Source organism: Vanellus vanellus (assembly GCF_965231255.1).
Source record: "Vanellus vanellus genome assembly, chromosome: 2".
Lineage (NCBI taxonomy): Eukaryota > Metazoa > Chordata > Aves > Charadriiformes > Charadriidae > Vanellus > Vanellus vanellus.
Window position 1 is genome coordinate 132734938 of NC_138906.1, and position 25490 is coordinate 132760427.

The window sequence follows — 25490 nt, forward strand, 5'->3', positions numbered from 1 at the left end:
TCTCCTAATTCTGATGGATATTTCTGAATCCGAAAAGACTCGAACTTATTTTCAAACATGTTAATAAACTTTGGAAAGATAAAGAAGGAAGATTAGCAGAAAATGACTTTCTTGTAATATTTTCAAGATTCTAACTATTATATCTCGACTTGAATCAGAAAATCTAAAAGATTTTTGCGAAGGGATAATTTGTGTTTCTCATCATGACCATTTTACACTTTCTTACATTTTTCACTTTAAGAGTGGTAATTTCACTTTAAGGGTGGTGAAGCACTGGAACGGGTTGCCCAAAGAGGTTGTTGAGGCCCCATCCCTGGAGGTGTTCAAGGCCAAGCTAGATGTGGCCGTGGGCAACCTAGTCTAGTGGGAGGTGTCCCTGTCCATGGCAGGGGGGTTGGAACTCAAAGATCTTCAAGGTCCTTTCCAACCTAAACCGTTCTATGACTCTGAAGCTCATGAGATGCTTTAAGCTAAAAAGAAATAATATTTGATGTGTAAAATTTTAAAGTTGTCTCAAAAATATTTTGGAAATAAATAGAAAAATAATGATTTTTCAAGTAAAAACTAAATGAAAATTCAAGAAAAAATTGGTTTTATTTATTAGTATAAGCAGACATGTTTGCATAAAAGGTACAGAAACTATACAATGAAGTATAAAGCTTTCAAACACATGAATTCTTTTCTAATTATGATTGCAATTTAATAGGAACATACTGTTACTTCCAGATCCACAATTGCTCTGAGGTTTCCCAGGTTTTTGTTTTGATTTGCTGGTAGTGAATACAGCTGAATTCACTGAGATTTCCCAGTAAGAACCTAGTGTTCTGTAAATTCAGGAAACTGCTGACTTTTATGAGAGGTAAACTTTGATTGTGGACGTCATTTCTTTTCCATTCCCACTTGAGTGATAAAAGATCAGTTGTATGATTAGCAGTATATTATTCACTTTGTAAAATGCACCAGTGGGACCATGTGATGCATTACCAGAGGGAATTCCACATACATGTGAACATTGTTCAATCCAGAGTATCTTTTTCTTTATCAGGGAATCTTCAAAATACAATAAAGATTAATCTTGTACCTCTTCACAAACATGCTGGAAACATTTTATTTATTGATATGGACACCTCTTGTTTGGTTGGTTTATCTGTTGCAATCCCAGCAGTCTGTTCAGAAATTCACATGGGACAGTGGACATCCCTCCTTTCCCCTTACCCTTCCAAAACCCCTCTGTTGGTGATGCTGAGACCGGAATCTAACCTGTTCGTGTTTTTAATGGGCTAAAGGCCCAGTTAGCAGCAACTCATGTTGCATGAAGTATTTGCCAAAAATATTAGACAGACTCTGCCTTCTGCTCCGCTTGCAGATGGGTGTTCATCCCTTAGGCCGATGTATGGTCTTTCTCCAAAGCTCTAGTTAAGCTGTATCTTAATCAAGAAAAAATTTCGATGATCTTCTAGCAGCAGCTTCTTCTAGCATGTGGCTGCAGGTTGCAGCATGGGTGAGCCAGCCTGACATCCAGCCTCTGAGTTGGCAATTCACTCAGGTGGGATCTTAACTATGAGCGTGTGAGTAACTCCACCGATATTCATCAACCAAACTTGTATTGACCAGCAAGAGCATAGCTAGTCCTCACAAAAGCAATTTCCTAAAACGAAGATATTAGATGTAGGTGACAGGATTCTTGACATCTGGGAAGAAAAGGGAACAGATATCTTTTGATATGTGCCGGGAAAAGGTTGTACTAAATCTTTTGGAGAATGGCTTCAGTACAAGGAAGAGGGTGGAGACATTTGACTTCCCGCCTGGCTGAGGGGAACTGGACTTCGGCTATAAATCTCTAGGTTTCATCTGTGATGGAGCTGAAAGGAAGGAGGGGATCAAAAGTGAAAGCACAGTTATAGCTCAGAGAGGTGATTCTAGAGGTGGGGGAGATAAGGAGGAAACTGAGTTAGGAGTCTCAGTGGGTATGAAAGGATGAACAAGACGTGCAGTAAAAAGTTGAAAAATATTGTCAGTGACTAGTGGAATGCAGAAAAGGTGATCGAGATAACAGGACAAGGTGAGAAATTATTTTCTTGCTCTTCTTTTGGAGAAAAGGTTTTCTGATATGTTAGAGAACAACTTTAGCAGACAATAAAAAAATATACATGATGGAGAAAGGGCTATGATCGTCTCAAAATGTGGCAGTAGTATATTCATCATGTATGAGCTGGTTACGAAGATCCGTTTTTCTTCAACGCAATCATTTTTTTGTGCGTGTGTTTACTTCTGAGTTCATGTTTACTTTAAAGAAAGAAGCCTGGGCTGTGCTTTCAGGCAGACTGATGCCCCTTTGGGTCGGATGAATGGAGAAGGAAATAGTTTGGTCAGTTGGGGAAAGGAGATCAGCGCTAGAATGGGAAGTATTGCAGATGTGGTCCATCTATTCCCCTGTCCTTACACGCAGCAGGATCTGGCGCCAGCTTTGAAAGTGGCTCTAGGTACAGTAGGGAGAAAGAATATATCTGACCTTGGCTGATGCTCTCTCTGCTGCTTTTGATTCGTCCAGTCCTGCAGGCAAGACGGGAGAAACAGGTGGTGCCTCAGCTGGTGAATTGCCGGGGAGAGAAGAGTCGTCTTTTGTTCAGTAGCAGAAGCCAGCCTGAGCAGCTACTGCCACTGCTTCTGGCACAGGGGAAGGGGAAGGGGAGGGTAAGCGCACAGTGCTTACCACAGCTGCTATTGCTGCTGGAGTCTTCTCTATTGAAATTGGGCTTTTTTTTTTTTTTTTTTTTTTTTTTTTTTGGTGGCAAAATCAAGTGAAAGCGCATCAACAAAACCGGCATGGCGTTCTTCTGGGACCTGGAATCTGACGTGCATTAATTAGAGCGCGCAGAAACTCAGGCTGATGTGCAAAATACTACCTTGATGTTTGTGAGCTGAATTAGCCATGATAAGAAAATACATTTGGCTTGTCCGCTGTAATCTTGAGCAGTGTTCTTCCCAAGTGTAGTTCTCTGTGTTCTCTCTAGGATCGTTTTGAATATTGCAAAAAGAGCAAAATATTTTCCATCATCCAGATGCCTACAGATACACTAAGAACGTAAAGAGAAAACATAAAACCCACAAGTATTTCTTCTTTATGTTTCTAAATTTGTGAAGATAAGCCTACTACCATAGACACCCATAAAAATTCTAATACATGAACATTTTCCTTATTGTGGGTTTCTTTTAGGATTTTGTCTTTTGACAGTGTGCAAAATAAAATTTCATTAAGTTTTAAGGTATCAAACATCTTGGTAGCTTTATTCAGTAGGCTTCAATATAATATATTGCGTGCTTCAGTTGAACTGGTTTTCCTAAAGTGAAAATATATGGGAAATGACCTTATTAAAAATATCTATGTTTGTGCAGACCACGTTATTTTTGTTTATGACAGTATAGATTTAAGGGTAGAAACAATGATAAAAGAAATCTGGTGGGAAAAAATAAGCAACTTTAATTATTTTTTCAAACAAAAAAGAGTATTTCTTTCTAGGCTTGCAAAAGTAGGATGATTGTTTTCAGGAAAAATAGTTACATATTTTGTAATCCAGGTCCTCTGACATAATTTCAGGACTAAATTTCTTATCTGTCAAGAAAGCGAAATCTCTTCGTGCCCTGGGAATCTTCTGCAGGCAGACTTCTTTGTCTTCCCTGATTTCATTCCAGATGTCAGAGGAGTCATTTGTGCTGTTGGCAGCTTCTTGTGCTGTCTGTAGCGATGGTGTTTTTTCTTTTTCTTTTTCTTTTTTTTTTTTTTTCAACAACACACAGAGCAACTATAGAGAAAAAAACCCCACCAAACAACCCAACAACACTACTCTTATTTTCATAAGACCAGAAGTAAAAATCCCCATAACAGGAACTCAGTGTGCGTTCTCTGTGAAACGCGCTGCCTCGCAAAATGGCAGCAGATCAACAAACAGCCAAACACATTAGTGTTTATTTGGCATAGTGAACAGATTCTTTTATAATTCTTTGAATTTGGATTTTCAGTCTTTATGTTTGAATTTTCAGTCCTGGTGTTTCCTGTAGCATTACAGCTGTGTCAGGCAACGGGTAAAAGAGTTAGAACAGGGGCTAGTCCAGAAAGTATGTAAAAATATTTTGGAAGTAATAAATATGCAACTGCCAAAAGAGGATTTCGTTATCTTCATTGATATTATTAGTATGGAATCGTCTCCAAATGTTCCGTGTAATTCTTTGCCACGTTTCTCTTAGGTAGAGGAGAATTACCCTCCTCCTTACCAATGTGGCTCGGAGACCCTGAGTCATAGCCAGAGTTTTTATGTCCCCAGTGGAGTTAGGGAACCTTAGCCCTAAACTGTTATCTTATATATTTTCTGTGTAGCTGCTTGTCTACTCCAAAAGGCTGAGTTGGTACCCCACATTTTGGTCTGCAAGTTCATCAAACTTCTAAAGATGTGCCTCTTCGTGTTTAGAATTTTCTCAGCGTTTTGGGGCGTTTCTTCTCCTTCTCCAAAGCAGCTATACACTGATCATTTAGATGCCATTTTGTCCTAATGAAGTTTCCGGAAGGATGCTTGAGGAAGTTCAGGTTTGTAATGTGAATTTCAAACTTTGCTGGGGCAAGGGTTGTAGTAATCCGAGTGACTCAAGGATATTCCTAGAACAAGGTTTTCCATAGACAGTTCTAAAAGATGTCAAACAGAACTGGATTAAGATTACTTTTTTTTTTTTTTTTAAATGTAAATAACAAACATCCTCTCTTTTATCTTTCCTCTTCATCTGATCTTTTAAATTTAGACTGCTTTTTATGGTACCCAGCCAACTTGCTCCTCTGGAACATTTCATGAAGGTCTCTTAACTCTGAATTCAGGAAATCGGCCAGAGTCTGGCTGGCGGAGAGTGGCAGGGCCAGCGGATCTCCATTTGCAGTGCTGCGAGAGGGGTGAATCCCTGCACTATAGCAATGCGGCTGGAATGCTGGTAGCACAAGATGCAAATGGAAAATCATGTTCTGTTTAAACCATATGGCTTTACCATTCCTTGAGAAAACTAGGAATTAAAGGTAAGTTAATGGAAACACTGGAATCCACTTGAAGAGCTTTAGGAAAGCTGAGGATCACAGTCTAGGTGACAAAGTTCTGGAATCCTGGTGTGCACAGAGGTACGTGTTATTCTCTGTGCTTGATGTTGTGCTAAGGCACATTTACACTAATATGAATCTTTAAGATTTAAGATGTACAGTATACTCCAAGAAATTACAGTAAGTCATGATTTACTGACATGTGTGCGTGATAAATGAAATTGCATTAAGTTTGAGCTGATTTTTTGCTTTGGGTGGGTTTTTTCTTTTTTTCTTTTCTTTTTTTTCTTTTAATGAGCCTGGGAATCATGTATGCCAATTGATTGCTACAGTTGTTTGCTTAGTCCAGTAGCAGGGGCTATTTAGCTGTGTCCTTGCAATTTGTAATGCTTTGCTCCTTCATGTAATGTGCTCAGTAATGAGTCTGGACTTTGGGCAGCAGACTTGAAGTTATGGTAGAACTTTTAGAAACCACTCAGTGCTATTTCAGAAGAGTTTCTGACCTTTTTTTGTGCGTGTTTGGTTCTTTAGTGAATCATAAATCGGCTGAGATATCCAGTTTGCTTTTCTTTCTTTTTTTTTTTCCCACAGGTGTGTTTTTTCTATGGTTAGTAATAGTTTATGTAGTTTACCTTCAAAAGCTCCTATAAACTTCTTTCTCTTAGCTCAGTGGCTGTCAATGCCTGAGTAGTTTCTGGGCATCTTTATATATTTTCCTTTTAAGGGCTGTAATTTCTACATTGGGGTCCTCCTTAAGGCTGTGTCTACAAATGACCTAATTTTTCTTTGTTTACTAATTTTTGAAGAACTGTTCTTGCTTGTCCTCGGTTGATGTTCAAATAATTCTCGAGTCTTTTGAATAGTTATGTCTCCCTGAGACCTACTGTGTGTTAATACAAGTTCAGAGATATCTATCTTTCCATAGTCACAGTGCTGGATTAAGGTTATTTTACAGTGTAACCAAAGCAATTACTTCTCCATCCTCCTGCCTGATGACAGCTGCCTGTTCTCCCTAGCAAAATCCCAGGGCAGAGGTGTTGTATGTATGGTGTCAGCAGTGTCTCTGTGTTCCAGGAAGGGAGTTGATAGGGGCATTTGTCATCATGGAAACCTGGGTTTCATCATTGATCTGCATTGCTCACTCCACAGTGGGTCAAGACCGCCAAGGACGGGTCTTGGTGGCAGGTGGATGGAGGTAGACACCTCCATCCATACCTGCACTTCCCTGAATTCTCTTACCCCACTCTTCTAGAAAACATGTGATTTTTCCAGTTACTTTGAGATATGTGTGGCTTCGTAGTGCTCTCATCTAAGTGTCCTGAAAGGTTCAAATGGTAACATCCATAGATCTGTGGGACACAGTGTTATGTTTCCGGAAGCAAATCTGCATTGATGGAACAACAGGTGGCAAATCTTTAGGGAAAACCTGGCATCATGACTATGCTACCACCATGGTATGAGTACAGCAACATAACATAAGGGCTTGTGCCGAGTTGCTGGAAGTGGGTGAAGTCATCCTAGGCCCCCCTACCTTCATTAGTGACATGTCTGGGTTCTGCCAGAGTTTGCATTTTCCTGTATTCTGTTTCTGATAACCTCTGCAGATGTGGGGTCTGGGACAGCAATGCTCGGACAGCTCTGTTTATTGCAGCTGATGGATACTTTTCTTGACCTCATGACTCTCAGTTTGTGTCTTGAATCACTCGAGAATAACTTATTGCCCCAGCTCCCAGATCGTTTTCTGTTTCGCCTTCAGCCAACTGAGTGTTCACCTTCCTTCACAGTTCCAGGAAATGAAGATCTTCTGAGACTGCATAAGTGTGAGTGAGCAGTATGTTTGGTCTATGGGGAAATAATGTGAACAGAGGGAGATTATGGACAGTAAAAATCGATGTGAGTTTCGGAGGCAGCTCTGGTGAATTTATTTTTTTCCCTCTCAATTCTAAAGTATATTTAATACTGTTGGCTGGTTTAGCAAAAACTTTCAATAAATGGGTTTAGAGTCATACAGTTAAACAGGCTTTCTCACTCCGTGTGGGATGGGTTGTGCACCGCACAGGCGATGCGCACAGTGAATTTGCCGTAACCCCTGTGGCTGTTCATAGCAAGGAGGGATATAAAGGGCTGTCGTCCACCAACAGTTAACTGCTGCAAATGAATTAAAGGCATTTTTTTACCATCAATAAAACATTAGAAAGAAAGCATAAATAGTCAGGAAAAAGAGGGGTTTAACGAAGTAGAAAATCTACACCACTGTAGAGGGTGATATGAAACATGCAGTGTGCTGGCAATATTCCAGACTTAATTCTGTTTATGTCCTGGATAACTAGATTTGTCTCTTCAGTAATAAAAATATGTAATGCCAGTTACGTAGTCCTCTTCAGCAGAGAAAGGATCACGGCTTGGGAATGAAAATGTCTAAGTCCCAACAGAGAGAAAAAAAGGGATGCTGTGACTGCTATCCTTCCACACAGGGGTTATTTATTGCCTCTTTTATGGAATTTGCACCACACCAGAATTTAAATGAGTTCATGTACAGTGTACAATGCACAGTGACTTGGAGCTAAATGGTTATGAAAGACATGACATTTGTGTACTTGGGGTGCAAGTTTTTAATGACTAAAGAATATGCGTGTCTGTGTGAAGAATTGTCAATGTAAGATTTTTAGTCTACAGTGTGTAGATATTTTCAGAATGTAACCAAGTCTTTGTAATGGAATGAATTCATAAAAATTAATTATATCCTTTGTACCTGAAATGTGATTTATTTATTTTGAAGTGACTTAACTGTACATCTTTTCTCGTCGTTTCCAATTCTCGAATATGAAATATAAGAAAACTTATTCTTTTGGTATTTTATTAGTGGTATTACTAACTTCTCATTTGATCCCTGAGGATGAGGTCTTATAGAAGGAATTGTGAACATTTTCATTAAGCAAAACCAGGTGCAGCTGATTTATTTAAGCAAATTTACTTTACAATAGGTTTGATTAATATATTAGAAATCTTACTTGTGGTTGCTATGGTAAAAGTTACATTTCATAATGGTATCTTGTGACTAGTTTTAATTTAGAAATTAGTGGCTTATTTCAGCTTTTTCTTGTCGTCAATTTGTAAAGTGCTAGAGCAAGATTTTGAAAATTTATTCATCTTGCTTGAGTGTAATATGAGTGCAGGGTGGAAGTGGTACTTCAGAGAACATTCAGTTTCTCAGCTTCATTAATATTTCGCTGTTTAACTCTTTTTAACACTGTGTAGGTAGGATTTCATATCATGTTAGGATAACAGGACTACTAAATGCTTTATAAGTAAAATGCTTGTTTTACATTCCGAATAATATTTTGATGTGACTCTGTATCCAAAGCATAAGACATTTGGGAAACAAATTATAAGCATAAAATGCCAAAAATTGTTCAAGTCTTCCTGAAATATCTTTTCCTCATTTGTCTTGTTTCATGCAGGCTTTCCTTCACCGAATGATCCAATGTGCTACAGCCAAAGTGGATAAAAATGTCACAGAAGAGACAGTTAAGGTTAGTCTCCTAATTGCATATTTCAGCTGTTTTGTATCTGATGTTTTATTTATGAATGTTTTATTCTTTCACAGATGTTGTTTTCAAATATTGAAGATATTCTTGCAGTGCACAAAAACTTCCTGTCCCTGGTGGAGGAGTGCTTACAGCCAGAACCTAACGCGCAGCATGAAGTTGGAACCTGCTTTCTTCATTATGTATGCTATCTTTTATTACAGCCTTATTTCAATTTTTTCCTTTATTAGTTTTATTTATTAATTACTGTCAGGATGATGAATGTACGTAGTCATGAGGACAAAATATGACTTGATTGCATAATGTAGAGTACTTTGAGGTCATCTCTTGGTTACTCTCATTTCCAAAAAAAAAAACAGAGGGGAGGAGAATGAAGGAAGAACATAACAAATGGGCAAACCTTTGTTGTTTCATCATTTTTGCATTCACCAAATTAGCCCAGGCTGACCAACTGAGCCCTGCAGTATGAGCAAGGCTGGTGCCTATACGTGGGATGGAGGTAGAAGGATCAGGGTTGCATGAAACAGCAAAAGTAATAATATGCTTTATTCTATTTGATGCTAGGCAAAAATGTGAATATTTAACAAAGAATTGCATATGCTGGGTAAAATATCTCCATGGTTCTGGACTATGAAGATGTTTTACTTCTCACAACTGCAGTACCTCCACAAGTATGTTTGTATGACCGGTAGTAATTGTTTTCTAGGGGTGTTATTTTTCCTGTTGGAGCAAAACAAGGATGTCAGTGTTACAGAGCTCTGAAAAATCAGGACAAGTTAGTTTACTTACAGCTGTAGGCCTAAAAAAAGTCTAAGTTTCATTGTTATCTCTGGTTAGAGTCCCATTTGTTTGCTAAGTCTTTTATTCATTGTGGGAGGAGAAAATTATTAATGGTTCACGGAAACATTTTACAGAAGTTGAGTAACATCAGTTTTTGACTCTGAAGAAGTATGGATCATATTTGCAAACAAATATTTGCAGACAAATTAGGTAAAGATGTCAGCAAATAAGCCATTCATTGTGCATTTTCTTCCTGTTTTTTTTTCATCCTGGTTTTTGTGATAGTCCAGCCCCTGAAATTTTTCAGCAAAACCTTATGAAGTTCAACAAAGACAAATGTAAGGTCTTGCATCTGGGAAAACATAGTCCAGGCTGGGATCTACCCGTCTGGGGAGCAGCTCTGTGGAAAGGGACCTGGGAGTCCTGGTGGACAAGCAGCTCAATATGAGTGAACAGTGTGCTGCAGCGGCAAAGGAAGTCAACGAGATGCTGGGTTGCACCAACAAGGGTTTTGGTCCCTGATATACAAAAAGCTGTGAGCAGGCTAGAGAGTGTCCAGAGAAGGGTCTCACAGATGATTGGGAAGTCTGCCACATGAGGAAAGGCTAGGAGAACTGGGTTTGTTCAGCCTTGAGAAAAGAAGGCTTAGGGGAGACCTTATTACCGCGTTCCTGTATTTAAAGAGTGGCTACAAAGAAGATGGAGGCTCCCTTTTTGCAAGGAGTCACATGGAAAAGATGAAGGGTAACGAGTACAAGTTACTCCTGGGGAGATTCTGGTTGGACACAAGAGGACAAAATTTCACAGTGAGAACAATCATCCATTGGAATAATCTTCCCAGGGAAGCAGTGGGTTCCCCATCACTGGACACTTAAATTTCAACTGGACAGGGTGCTGGACTGTTTTGTCTAGACTGTGCTTTTGCCAAGAAGGGTTGGACCAGATGATCCTTGAGGTCCCTTCCAACCCTGATTCTATGATTGAAATTCCCAAGTGATGCTTCCAGACTGTTCATAACTCTTAATTTGAGGCAAGACCTCAAATAATAAACGTAGGAGGAAGAGATGACCTTCTAAAATTAAGACTACGTTAGCTATTCAGCTTTGAAAAGTGTTCATTCCATGTTTTATTAATTAACAAAAAATCAAAATGGCAAGCGAAGAACAATGTATTTCTTTGTTTCTGCAGAAAGAGAAATTCCGTATCTATGATGAATACTGCAGTAACCACGAGAAGGCACAGAAAGTTCTGCTTGACCTTAACAAAATAAGAACAGTGCGGACATTTCTTTTGGTAAATAAACTTTGAACTGATGTTCTAACTAATTGTTTTTTGACTGGGCAGTGAATTGTTAGCAATGTCACCTCCACCATGTAACAACTACAAGCACACCTGTAAGCGGTTAGCAGGCAGTTTTAGCTGGGCGTGCTGTTTCCAGAGAAGGGGTTGTGTACACCGTGTTTTCACTGCCACATTTGGATCTGTGCGTAATACAGCATTAGGCAGTGTGCCTTGAACTTGCTGGCCAAGAGACAAGAGCGTAAATCCAGCCGTGCCTGTAGAAAGAAGAAAGAAGAGGATAAGATATGTGAGGAGGGGTAGGGAAAGAATTTAGAGGAGGAAGCTGAAGGACTCGTCAGAACTTCTGAAAAGAAGGTTCACTTTCTGGAACTGTAGCCATGACTGTGCCAGACAGAAGAATGTTTTGTTATGGATCATGGAGTAGCCATCCTGATCTTAGATGCTGACTTAGTCTGAGGTCAAAAGAAACAGCTACACAATTAGTCTTTCACTTTACAAGACAAATAAGGAATGGTTTTAAAATGTTGAGTATGACAGCCCTCATGATTTTCCAACACCAAAACCAGTTTCCATGTAACTACTGAGCTTCCTAATAGTTGATATTAGTTGTTAAAAGAAGAATTCAGTATAGAATGAGTTTTGTGCTTTCATTCATGGTGTCCTGTGATAAAAAGGTCACCTTTGAAATGTGGGGCCTACTATATTGGAGCTTAAATGCCTGAGAGGGTGCCCTCAGATATGATATCAAATTGCAGAGTGATCAGATCTGATTATTGCATTTTAGGACTGGAGAGCAAATGACACTATGAGCAAAGCATCACAGATATGGTTAACAAAAAGAGATGATGCCAATGCTGGCAGTATCAAAAGTTTTATTTAATTTTATTAATATTTTTTAGCATGCAATAGGCTTTCACTACTGCTGTTGGCAGAGTTCTTAGTTGTCCTATTGCAGATAACTAAATTTTTGAAAGAATCTGGGCCTGACTCCCTTCCTAGCTGCGTTTACTTATAGCGAAGGTAACGAGCAATATGGGAATTTCCTTATTGTAGAGTGTACTGGGTGACATGAGGCCTTTTGGCCAAGAGTCTCTTACTCTTCATCAGCAGTCCGTTCATAGTTAAAAACAGCTTCAAAGTTGCCCTGTTTTTCCTCAGTGTTTGACACAGTATCCCTCACCTTGCCCCAGGCTTGAGGAGCTGCGAACAGCCAGACTGGGAGCAGCATGGCCAGACTCAAGAAGAATGCTGACTAGAGACAAAAAGCAAAATGTTTGAGTGAAAGGTTGCAAAGAGCTCGTTTTGTGGGAAAGAAGGCCAAGCGGGCAGTTGTGGCAGTTCATGATGTGTCAGTGTTATGTATTCCTGGGTGCATGCACAGGGCTTCCACATCTGCTTTGGGTTCCTCATAGATTCAGGACGTTTCTGTAGAGTAAGTGGCAGCAGTCTAATGTAGAGAACAGGCGGGCTGACTGTTTGGTTTAAAAGCACGCTTGAAGCCTTCTAGCCAGACAGAACAGTTCAGGTCATTAGAGATGTGATTATCTATAAGTAATCGGGACCTGAAGCCGAACTTTTGAGCCACTAAGTATAGAGACAGTCATTATATAAACCTATAGTCTTCATTGCCATTATCTTGCTTGGTCTTTATCAGTAAAGCTTTTTTGTTGGCAAGCTAGGTGAGATCCTTCAGGAGAAAAGATCCTTTAGGATAAGGCAGAAGCTGTTTAACCATGAATACAAAGCAGAGACTTAAGAGTGGGTGTAGAGATTCCCCTAGCAGTACTGGTTATGGGGTGTGTGTGTTGTGACTTACGTGCTGAGCAGAGCGGCCACCCAGTTGTGTAGCCTCTGTTCCATCAACAATGTGTCTGCGTCCAGATTTGTGGCCTATGTCAACATACCATCTGGCTGTGTTAAACTGCTTTTGTTTAGTGTTCTCGGTTAAGACATCTTGCTCTTTGAAGCTGTAGATTATCTCATACCATTGCATCACAATTCCTTCTGATCTCTCCATAAAATAATTTCCGTCATTACTTTAGGTCTTTATGTACTTACACTTTAAATCCAGCAATTTCAAATATTTGCTGTGATGTCCCTTGCATACTTTGTTATCTCAAATAGCCCTTATTCTTTTCTCTCTCTCTCAGCTGCTTTTTCATGGATGCTTCCACCCAATATCTCATGTATTCTTTGCTTCCATAGTTGGATGTCTTCTTAAAACTCACATATTCTTTATCCATGACTAAGGTTATTTTATTCATTACACTTCACATTTAAATATAGAAGCATTTAAACAGATGACTTTTTTGTTTGTGTGTGTTAGGATGGCCATATTCAAACTTTTCAAAGAATCTTTGATGCTACTTACTGTCGCAAACACACCTTTAGTGGTCACCCTGAATTAATTTTATTTTTGTTCATTGAAGTGTGAAAGCATATTTTTAACATTTTATTTACTGTACTTTATTTTTAAACTTTAAAAAAGGGCCACTCTTAGTCAGACTGGATGAAGAGGATACGTAGGGGAGATGCCTGCAGAACACCATTGCAGCTTCCTTGTCGTGTACAGTAATCAATGTACCTGCCTATACATGTGTTCAAGCCTGTTCTTTTGACACTTTTGCAAACCTCCCTCATCACATATTTAACATATACAAATATAATTTATATGTAGCTTAGCCAATATTGCAGTATGTGTATGCCCTTGTCTTTATTTCTGATAATTTTCTCGGGATATTTTAATAATTCCTGAAACTGTTCACACTCTAGAATTGCATGCTTCTTGGAGGACGCAAGAACACAGATGTACCATTGGAGGGATATCTGGTAACGCCGATACAGAGAATATGCAAGTATCCCCTTCTTTTGAAGGTACTTACAAGATTTTTATTTAGGACTTTATACTTCTATATAAAACTGGTTGCTAAGGGTACTTGCAAACAGCAGTAACAATCTCTACCCAGTGAATAATCTCTTTATTAGATATTGGACACAGACTTGCTCTCATTAAAGCCAGTGGCAAGTCCTCTGACATCAGTATTAAAAGGACTGAGGAGTTTGGCTGGGTCGAGATGATTAGCTCCCCTCTGCACCTAGTCATAACGCTGCCTCTCCATTGTTGAACGGAAGTGAGCCATTGAAGGGAGTTTAATGGGACTGATTTCAGCTGGGTTTGACCATGTCCTCGCTTAAAATGCTTGGGATAGCAGGGTTTCTTACTGACGTGCTTTGATGTTTCTGATTTCCATCACCAGACTATAAATGAAAAATATTTATGAAAATGATTTGTAAGAAAAACTGCAGAGTAACAGTAAGATACTGTAGGTCGTTCTATGACCATTGATATGTTTGTTCTTATCTTACTGTTACCACTTAATGAAAAATGTTAAATGTGCTGATCAACATTAGACATAAAAACTTAAAAATAAACATGATAAAATAAAGGTTTTTATAACAAGTTAAATAATGTAATAATTGCAATGAGGTTTGAGTCATCCCAGATATCTGTGGTTTAACAGTTCCCTTGGCCTATTTTAGAATTATTTTTGTCTTCTATTTTTTGAGTGAAGGATCTACAGACAAAACAAGGGAAAATGACTAATTAATTACTTCAGGGAAACACTGAAATTAATATATTTATGTTAAATTTAAATACAGGGTGTGGTGACAGCAGAGCTGGGGCTCCGGGAGGAGTGTACTCACGCCTCAGTCAGGGTATGCGCTGAAGGCTGTCCGTAGTTGGTCCAGCTGTAAATGGGTAGTTGGTAGTTTGAGATGGGAAATCTCAAATGAATGCTGGCAACTCAACTTTTGTTTTTTAGTACGGCTGCCATTAGCCGTAACCATCTGAAATCAGTGAGTCACCTAAACTATTGTTCAGTGCTCTGGTGTATTGCACTAGATTAAACAATACTGTGGAGCTAAAGGAACATGGGTTTTGCCCTGAGTTGAAGGAAGGGCAGGTGTTAATTTTGACGTCAGTAAACTAACATTTTTAAGAGGAATTGTTATCCTTGCTATTGAACAGTTCCATCCTGTGGAATATAAAAAACAAACAAAAAAAAAAAAACAAACCCAAACCCCAAAGCTCAATATGAAGAAACATTTTTGGAGCTGGAATGCAAACTTTTTCCTGCGTAGTGATTATTTTTATTGTTAGTAATTTTTTTCTCTGAGTTTTAGGATCCTACTAGTACACAATGCTGGAGGGTTTATTACTTTTTCACCTAGTAAAAGAGAAGTCTGGTTACTCTTTGACTTTGTATCTTAGTCAATTTAAGCCTCCTGTAATGTACATTTAGAGATCAAAGACAAGTTTCTTTTTTTCTTTTTCTTTAAACATTTAAATAGGAGTTACTGAAGCGGACTCCGAGGAAGCACAGTGACTATGCAGCACTAATGGAAGCCCTCCAGGCCATGAAAGCTGTCTGTTCCAACATAAATGAGGCCAAGAGACAAATGGAAAAACTAGAGTTTTTGGAAGAATGGCAGTCTCATGTTGAAGGATGGGAGGTACTGTCATAAGATTTGTTGCTTTCTATATTGAGGAGGGAGTAACAGTTTTCAACAAGCATGTATTGCACTGGTTTTGTGATCCTGAGGTACCGTCAGCTCCTCAGTTCTGTGAAATCACAACTTTTATTTGGAATCTATTTTGTAAATTAAGCGCTGTCCGTGACAGCTATAAAATAGCAGACTTCCAGGAAAGAGGACAAATGCTTAGTGTTTGACTTAGAATATTGAACATTTACATCAATATGTATGTGTGCACACCTACAGATCTATAAATCGTAGTGTAACTGCTGCTCTGATTTTACTGCTGTCAATGCCTGCCTAGCAGCATTTTGTCTGGTTGAAAAAAAAAATCTGATTATTTATTATTAAGCACTAAAAGCATTAGTTTTTGTCAACTTGTTGGTTGTCCCTTACTATTGGCTGAGCTAAACTAACACAAATGGGTTCAATATAATCTGTATGAGACTTGGGTTTTTTTTTTTATAGTTTGCAAATGGAAGAGCTTTAATGCTTTAGTTTTGTGAAGAAACCATAGGTCTGTTCCTGAGTTAGACTTGTCAGTAGTAACCAGAAGAGCCGCCCTTTCCCCCTACAAGATCAAGTAGCTGTAGCACCAAAATCTTTCTTTTTTATTATTTTGAGCACTGTAATTATTTTGTACAGAAAGACAGATGTATCTTTAAGTTGCCTTGGGTGTTTTGTATGGAAATGTCTGAGCTGCCTGCACTGAAGTGGGAGGGAAACACAAGTGAAGTCCCAGTAAAAGAAATGTAAAGCAAGTAATATAAACATTTTTTAAAAACCTGAGTTTTGAATATAATACAGAGGTTTTTTAAGACACAAATTTCAACATGGAAGTAGTTCTTTGCTTTTTTGAATACTTTACTCAGATGTGCTACTTCTCTTCCTGAGAAAGCTGCTTAAGAGCTAGAGGACGAGATTTTATCCTTTTAAGCTTTGTGGAAGGCTTGCTGGCTGGAAAAGGTAGCTAGAAAACTGTATTTTTTGCATGTTAGTCTGATAGACTGAGAACCTGATCTTTCACCTATATAGTAGGAAATGGCCTTTTTACAGTGCAGAGAAAAGAAAAGGTTAGGGACAACAAGGGGACACTGAATCAGAGGAAGCTTTGAGATAGACCTGCCTGAACTTGAACTGACAGAGTTCCCTAAAAAGTCTGACAACTGAAAATTAGAATGTTGACCAGAATACTCAATTTTTAAGGAGATATTCATGGTCATAGATAAATCAGCAGAAACAAAAAAAGTAGTTTCTCTACAGCTATGTTCCCTCCCTAAACCTCCTGCTGTCACTACACCTGTTGTTCCTTGAGCTTGCTGTGCGTAAGGATGCGCTCCGCTTCTGCAGCAGTGGATTCGGTCTCCCTCTGCCTTCCAGAAGCGTTCAGCAGAACAAGCCACTGTCTGAAAGGAGCATAAAAATTACACTGAACAAGGAACCCCCTAAATACTGCCCATGACACCGCAAAATTATTTCCTGTCTGCTCCACGTGAAATCTCCTGATCTGTGGACTTACGCAAACCCTTGATTTGTTGTTAATTGAGTAGTGTGGGAAGATTTGATTCATTCTGAACTTGGATTAAGCAATTAATTTTGCTTTAATCAAAATTCTTCATGTTTCTTCAGCGCATTGTGGGATTTGAAATGTATCACTTAAGGTATTTTTCTTTTTCCTGTGTAGCAGTATTTACAAGAACTGCTCTTCCATTTCTGTAATTGGCGTAGGTATAGTTTAGAGCAGAGAGATCCTCTTATGCAAGAGTTCAAGGCTCTGTGGTCTTTTGATACGGGACTGTCACTATAATGCATTCCACAAAAATTCACAGTGCCTAAAGAGAAGGAATTTTAGCAAGTATAAAAGCTGTATAATTGCTGGTCTGTAGTCAGACAGACCCTTTCTGCATTTAATTGTAATCCTCAATCTCAAATAATAAAAAAAAAAAAAAGCCATTTAAAGACAAATGACAGAGAGTATGTACTCATGCCATTATGTTGATTGTAGGATTTTTAAAAAGAAAGGACTTCTTAGATAAAGTAAACCTCTAAGTGTTGTCATCGAGAGGAAGTCTACTTGACCTCACACTTTCCAAAAGAAGCAACGTGGTTTAGACTTGGTGAAAATAAGTTTCTTTTGTAATTACCTTGAACTTTCTGTCATCAGCAATAACTTGGAAATATTACTGCATATGAATATTAAAATACATTAGACATGCTTGTGCAATAACTTCATGATAGAAGCAATATCAAGTGCCTATGTTGCTGAATATTTTATGGCATGGAGATTTGTTAAATAATCCTTATTGCCTATCACTGTCTTTACTCCTTCTATTATGTTCAACTTTTCAATTAAGTTTTCTACTGCATTAGAGTGATTAAAATTCTACTTGCTTTCAGTGCCTGAGTCTTACAGATATTTGTCAAATCCATTTTAATGAACACACTCAAGTATAAAGTTACAGTATTATTAACTGAATGCATTATTAGTCATGTAAGTTGGTTAAGAACTGACTGTTCTCAAACCTCTAACCCTGAAAAGGGAATCCACTTTCCTGCATTAAGTTTCTTCTGAATCCTTAGTAAGACATACAGTAGTAAATATGTTTGCTCTTGGAAATATATTAATGAGCAAAGGTAACAATAAGGAAAGGTGACAATATGGACAGAAGCATGCGAAACATAGACTTACTCTCTGTGCTCAGAATGTATTATCTGAACCATAACATAGTAATTTTCTTCCAACCTTGGATTTTTTTGTTGTTGTTGTTGTTGTTCCCCCCCCCCCCCCCCCCCCGATTTAATTTTAGGATTTTACTTGTGCTTGAACACTGAAATAGTGCCATCGTCTTAAAATAGTATGTTTCAGTAGAGTTAGGTGGTATTTATTGTAGTTTAGCTGATGAGGTTTGATGTTATCATGTGGCAACCACAAGGTGCCCAATCTGGCAAAATTGCCCTGATCTTAATACGCGCATCCTTTTCAAACATAACATACGGTTAGTCCTTGAAATGGTAAGAATTCCAGAGCATGTATAAGAGCTAATAGTATTTTGAATGATTCCCAACAACAACTGCAAAAAATCTCTGAATGCAATGTATGAGAGTGGATTTAATTAAACAAACATCTGGTTTTCTGCATCGCCTAAAAATAAAGGGGCAAACTTGTTGGAGATTTCCTTCCAGAAGGAAATGCTTAGCACATTGCTTGGCCCCAACTAGAAGGAAAGGGAAAAAAATGAAGACTATTTTTAGAATCTGATCAAAGCATGACTTGAATTCCTATACATAAGTGTCATAAAATGAAGCTTGTGTTTATTATGATAAAAATACAGATTCATGGAAAAATGGAACATCTGTTTCAAGAAAGAAAATTTTGAGTATAATGGCTTTCTCACTTAATTTCCTAAGTGGTTAAATCTATTGGACTGAATTCAGAACTTGTGTAGGTGGCTGTCTCAGCTGGAGAATGGCTCAGCAGCTGAAGGAGTCTGTCAGTAAAATTTGCGTGGATGTTACAATGAGAGACGAAAAAATAAAATTGTTGCATTTATTGTAAGCTGGAAGCCAAACAACCCAGTCTGAGTCACAGGCCAACTGAGTGACAATAGCATGGGGTATTCTGTTCCTTTCCATTCCGCCATGTCATTAAGTAGTATTTTAATAGAGATTTCTGTTTTAAACTCCAGAATTTTTAGCCCTTTCACCTATTTTATTTCTGTTTCCTATGCCCACGTGCAAGCATTGAAGAGTAAGTTAATATCTACTATTTCTGATCTTTATCACTGCTAGCGTGATGGCCACTGGATCGGTATGGTCAGACCTCCATGTCCTCCATGTTTGATTGACATTTGCCCAGAATATGTGGATAAGTAGCTTTTGTAACAAATAAAACCAACAAATGGTGCTTTTGATCTCAAGGTAATGAAGGACATTTTTTTTAATGTCAAAGATGGGTGTTTAATGACTTAAGGATGAGGGGGATATTGTCTTACAATTCTTGCGTATAGTCTCTCTCTTTTCAGTGCATTTTGAATGTATGTATTTTGTGGTATGGTAGCATAGTTCAGTTTTAGCTGTGCAGTAGATAGCCTCTCCTGCTTCTGGGACAAGGGTGACTTCTCATCTGGTACTGCAGCCTTGAGCCTTGCCCCATGAGAGGGACAGCTCGGAGTTGGGTAGATGAATTATCCTGCTGTGTTGGATATCAACTTTAGCTTGGTGTTCCTGCTGTAAACCCACGTGGAGGTTCAAGGTGTAGCTACATCCTTCATGAAAACATTCTTATAGTTGTCAGTCCTCCTTTGAATTGCACGCTGGATATGGCAGCGCTTGCACGCTCTCTGCTTTATCCTTCTCCAGGCGTGTTTTTCATCCCTAAGGGATGCGATGGAGGGGAGCGCTCATCCCAGGTGTAGAGACAGCAGTGCTTTCCATAATACGCCCTTCCTCTTTCGTCCCTTTCAGCTCCATGCCCACCCCGAGTCTAGGAACAGGCTGACCCCTAACAGTGTGACATAGGCAAGGGGGTGGCGGGGGATTTTTCTGCACTGGCAGTGTTATGTAGGACAGCCAGATGCGACTTCTGATCCTCTTAGCTTGTTCCCTTGGACTTCAGCAAATAAAGCAGCGATAACAGAATTCACTGACCTGCAGCCACACCAGCACGGGTTGTGATCTTGTCAAAAGGTATCCGATAAGTGGAGTTAACACAGTTCAGTATTTGGACGGGAGGTCTCCAAGGGAAAAAAAAGTCTCTAGAATGTTTTTTTTTTTTTTCATCATCTAGCAGTTTATATTAGAAAAGGAAGAAAATGAAGAGGAAAACACTAGCAAAGGGTAGTAATGTGATACAAATAATACTTACTGTCATAATGCAATGCTGAACTTGAATCATGGATGAGGCAAATCCTGATAATTCAGGTTGCCTGAATTATATACATTTAAAGTATGTATAAAATACGGTATTTTATGGCATGATGCTGTCACAGGAGCAGATCATACTAGGGCTGTTGGGAAAAGGTTGTATTTTTCTACGGGGAAAACGAAATTTTTCAATAAAAAGAGACAAAAAGTTTTCATAAAACCCTTTCTATGAAAAAATAAACCCATTTGTAGAAAACAGAAACTGCTGAAACCGTTTTGAAGCCTTAAGCTGAAATTTTATTGGCTTGCCTACAAAAAATTACAATTTTCCGGCAAAGCTCAAGTTTTCCATGAAAACAAACCAAAAACGTTTTAAAAAAATCCGGCTTTTTAAAATGTAAATTATTAGTAAGTACTATTCCAGCCAATTTTAAAAGCCGCATAAGGTATTGGTTACTCTTTTTAATACATAAAAGCTATGAAATAGAAGGGAAAGAAACAACATGCATTTCTGTAGTTGTTTTCAGCAAACAGTAAGTGCAGCCCTAATTTATGCTTAATTTATATTATTGAATATGCTTTTAAGGTGTTTCAGTGTTTGGTTTCAAATAAAACTGTAAAATTAGTATGCCAGCTTCTGGTGCTTTTTCTGTCTTACGAGGGGACGTATGGTCTAGTAGCTATAGATGACATTCATTTTTGGCTCATTCGATCCTAAATGGAAACAAAAAGTGGTTAGTTAATACTGATACTTAAGCTGCTTTATTTAGAGACCTGGACTGTCTTCCAGTGTGATGGTTGCGCAATCTCTCTTATCATCTCTGTAAACAGACTGCATTCTTAGAACAGTGTCTGAGCTATTGCTCAATATCCAGTGCTGTGACGCCCAGAGGATGAACGGTAAGATGAAGAGCAGAGAGCAGAAGCCATGGCTGCTTCTTGGCTCTTAATTGGATGCATTTCTCTTTGGGCTACTGTGGTTAGATCAAGAAGGGGAAGTAACTACAGCTATTGCAGGCGTAAGTCATTCAGAACATGTGTAGATGAAAGGAAAGTCCTGGCCTTTGCGGGTTTTCCAAGCTGACTGTTGACTGCCCCGAGTTAGGAGACTCCTCGAGCCACGGGTGTATGCTTGGTGCAGTCAACACGCATAATTATCAATAGGATGGCACGGCTGGATGCGTAATAGCACAGGGACAGGAGCTCTGTCCCACAGGAGCATGGATTTTCAGAACAGCCAAATACACCTCTGAATTCAAGGCAGGCGTCCTTGAGAGGTAAATTTCTCTTTACAAGGTGTAGAAATGCCAGGACTTTTTCACAGAAATATTTTTGGGGAAATGTTATTCTTTGTTAACGTTGCTTCTTTTCCATTAACCTTTATGAAAATGCCTGCTGCCTTTTCACATGAAAGAACAATCTGCCTGAAGCAAAAAAGAGGCTTGGAAAATTTCATCCCAAACATCTAAAGCTTAGCAAAATTCTGATTTCTTCAGAGGAAGAAGGAAGTATACTAGACAGTCTTAGTTGCTTGTGCCACTATTTAGCTTTACCTGAGTTTTAAATCGTCCTGGTTTTTGGTTTTGGTTTTGTGTTTAGCTTGATTTAGTGTAGAAGTATATACCCTTAACAATGTTCAAGTTTCAGCTTCCGAGTTCATGTTGGCATAGATTATGTCTTGTAAAGCCCCATTTTCAGACATTTCTGACTAAATAGTACAGTTACTGAGGGTAAGAGTTATTGTATAAAGTTGGGCCGATTTTTCAGGAGAAGTCTTATGCACAGATGTAAGATAATTTGGAAACTTCAGTGATTAAACTTCATCCATTCAAAAAGCCCACAAACCCTCCGCCCCAATTACTGTCAATACTAAATGAATACAAAGCTGGTGTTAAGCATCATTAGAAATTATTATTTAATTACAGTGTAATAAATTACCATGAGTTTGGTGTTTCCAGAGAATCATTACGGTTGTGAGTATGTATAAGAAACTTTTCCTTGATTGGTGCTGAGTCCTTCAGTTCTCATGGAATAAAAAATAATCTCTTTCCAATTGATTTTAGGGGTCCAACATCACAGACACATGCACGGAAATGCTACGAAGTGGGCTACTACTGAAAATTTCAGCTGGAAATATTCAAGAGAGGATATTTTTTCTTTTTGATAACCTTTTGGTGTACTGCAAAAAAAAGCACAGGTAAATGATTAATCTATACTTTCAAAAATAATGTCTTTTTCTCACAGTAGAGCTAATCCTCTGTATGCTGTTGTAAGAATATTTGAACAACACCAAAGTGTTTACTGCAGTTAATTGCAATATGAAAGTAACCATTTTTAGAGGAGACCTGTCATCCAGAGAACCGTATTTAATTCAAACACTGGAAAAAATTTATATGAATGCATAATCCAAATGGTGAAGTACAGGGAGAAAGAATCTGTTTTGTCAGTCTTCCACAACAGGTTATATGCGATGGCCTCACTCTCTTCTAGGAATGGTAAACAGACTGTATTTTTAGTTCAAACAAATTAGTATTGTAGCTTATGCTATAAAATAAGTATCTACAGATTAGAGAGTTTCAAGTGTGTATTTCTCATCAGGGAAAATAGCCAGAAAGCCGCTCCTTGCTGCATTGGCAGGACCAATTCCTTAGTTCAGCAACAACTTTCTGCTGTTAATGTTCGGTGCTTTTATGCTTCTGAGAAATAAGGGTTCCCCTACGTACAGGCACCCCTCTTGAAATTGCTTAAGTTTGTCTCTTTGATCCAGAAATTGTTTTTGAATAGCCACTGAATACATATTGAATACACCGAATACTGGACAGATCCTTGTTAGATACCTAGATACATGATAGACCTTGAGTATGCTCTCTAACAGCACTGCTGAATACCATTATCTCTGCCTCTGCACACTTGTGGATGGTGTCAGAGGAAAATCCACCATCTACTTCAGCGTCCAGTCGAGGACAATGAAGGGCAACAAGAAGTGATAGGACAAGGGGAAATGGCCTCAAGTTGCACCAGAGGAGGTTTAGATTGGCTATTAGGAAAAATTTCTTCAGTGAAAGGGTTATCAAGCTTTGGAACAGGCTGCCCAGGGAAGTGGTTGGGCTGCCATCCTTGGAGGTATTTAAAAGATGCGTAGATGTAGTGCTGAGGGACGTGGTTTAGTGGTAACTTGGCAGTGCTAGGTTAACGGTTGGACTTGATGATCCTAAGGGTCTTTTCCAACCTAAATGGTTCTATGATTCTACGATAGAGTTGTGATTAGATTCACTGTAGCACCTGTAGAGCTTCATGCTGAATCAATATGTGGGGAAGATCAGACTCATCAGTATGTGGTGTAGATAGTAGTAGTAGTAGTGGAAAGTAGCCACGGACCCTGTTAGTCAAGAATGTCTTATAAGAACCTCTCTGTGTTGTAAAGCTGCTGAGCTTGCTCTGCAAGAACCTGATTTAGACTGGACTGGAAATGCTGTGTTTTTCCAGTGAGTTACTACTGAAGAAGCTGCTGACTAACCCCGAGTGAGGTTTAAAAATATTCTTCCCCAGTGAATATTGTTTCCTCCTATAGATTACACTGGTAGCAGGGAAGCATTTAACGTGAGAAGATAGGTAATTTATACTTCACTAGCTCTAGTGAATCAGTCCTTTGTTTTTAAGTTTCAACTCTTGCTTAGGTTGCAGAACTTTTGGAACAGTTGAGCGTGAACCACTTAAGAACCTCATGATTATATCTAGTGTTGAATACTGAATTTATTTCAAGGATATCCTTCTGCAACAATCTTCTGAAACTGAAACTCTGTTTCATTTTTATGTAGACTGGTTAGTTATAAACTCATGCTCTTTTCAAAATTTCTAATTTTTGCTATATTTTGTCATTAAATTGCTGATTACATAGTATCTTTTTGCCTGTCTACCACTAAATTATGTATTTTTGTAGCCATATTTTAGCTAAAATGCACTATTGGATGAAAATCTCAAAGCACATGAAAGGTCTATGATTTTCTTACTTTTGAGCAATCATGTCCTACATGTCATTGGCTGGTACCATGGTGACATCTCTGCAGACATGGGAATAACCCAATTTATAACATAGTTGCAGAGTTTATGGTGGGAAATGAATTGATTATATGCCAGCAAGATACTTTGGGTAGTGATTGGCAAGTAGGTAAGGATAGTGTTGCTTACAGGAGGTTTGTATTTTGGAAATTTTACAAAAATTGTCCTATTTTATTGGTATGAGATAGAATCATAGAATTGTCTAGGTTGGAAGGGACCTTTGAGATCATTGAGTCAACCTAACACTGCCAAAACACGTCTAAACCATGTCCCTCAGCACCATGTCTACCCGTCTTTTAAATACCTCCAGGGATGATGATTCCACCACTTCCCTGGGCAGCCTGTTCCAATGGTTGATAACCTTTTCGGTGAAGAAATTTTTCCTGATATACAATCTAAACCTCCCCTGGTGTAATGACACCATTTCCTCTTGTTCTATTACCTGTTACTTGGGAGAAGAGACCAACCCCCACCTCTCTACAACCTCCTTTCAGGTAGTTGTAGAGGGCGATAAGGTGTCCCCCTCAGCCTCCTTTTCTCTAGACTAAACAACCCTGGTTCCCTCAGCTGTGCCTCATAAGACTTGCGCTCTAGACTCCTCACAATTTTGTTGCCTTTCTCTGGACATGTTCTAGCACCTCAATGTCCTTCTTGTAGTGAGGGGCCCAAAACTGAACACAGTACTCGAGGTGGGGCCTCACCAGTGCTGAGTATAGGGGGACGATCACCTCCCTAGTCCTGCTGGCCACACAATTCCTGATACAAACCAGGATGCTATTGGCCTTCTTGGCCACCTGGGCACACTGCTGGCTCATATTCAGCCAGCAGTCAACCAACACCCTCACGTCCTTTTCCTCCAGGCAGCTTTCCAGCCACTCTTCTCCAAGCCTGTAGCACTGCGTGGGGTTGTTGTGACCCCAGTGCAGGACCCGGTACTTGGCCTTGTTGAACCTCATACTATTGGCCTCAGTCCATGGATTCAGCCTGTCCAGATCCCTCTGTAGAGCCTCAAGCAGGTCAACACTCCCACCAACTTGGTGTCATCTGAAAATTTACTGAGGATGCACTCAATCTCCTCATCCAAGTCGTTGATAAAGACATTAAACAGAACGGGCCCCAATACTGAGCCCTAGGGAGTACCACTTGTGATCAGCCACCAACTGGATTTAACTCCATTCACCACCACTCTTCGGGCTTGGCCTTCCAGCTAGATTTTTACCCAGTGAAGATCACACCTGTCCAAGCCATGAGCAGCCAGTTTCTTTTATTTTATGTAATTTTTAAGCATCCTTTTGCTGCGGAATTGTAGAAACATGGTTTGCTAAGTT

The 25490-nt window shown here is 39.0% G+C and overlaps 1 protein-coding gene across 1 annotated transcript in view; it reads left to right on the forward strand.

Annotated features, from left to right (window-relative positions):
• PREX2 (phosphatidylinositol-3,4,5-trisphosphate dependent Rac exchange factor 2) overlaps window positions 1–25490 on the forward strand; it is a gene marked incomplete at its 5' end in the record, with an annotated part of 185079 nt that overhangs the window by 43830 nt on the left and 115759 nt on the right. Inside the window, 6 exons of the mRNA XM_082499510.1 lie at window positions 8536–8607; window positions 8682–8804; window positions 10591–10695; window positions 13477–13578; window positions 15058–15219; window positions 22167–22300. Of these exons, the coding sequence (XP_082355636.1) occupies window positions 8536–8607; window positions 8682–8804; window positions 10591–10695; window positions 13477–13578; window positions 15058–15219; window positions 22167–22300 (698 nt within the window). The remainder of the gene's footprint in view (window positions 1–8535; window positions 8608–8681; window positions 8805–10590; window positions 10696–13476; window positions 13579–15057; window positions 15220–22166; window positions 22301–25490) is intronic.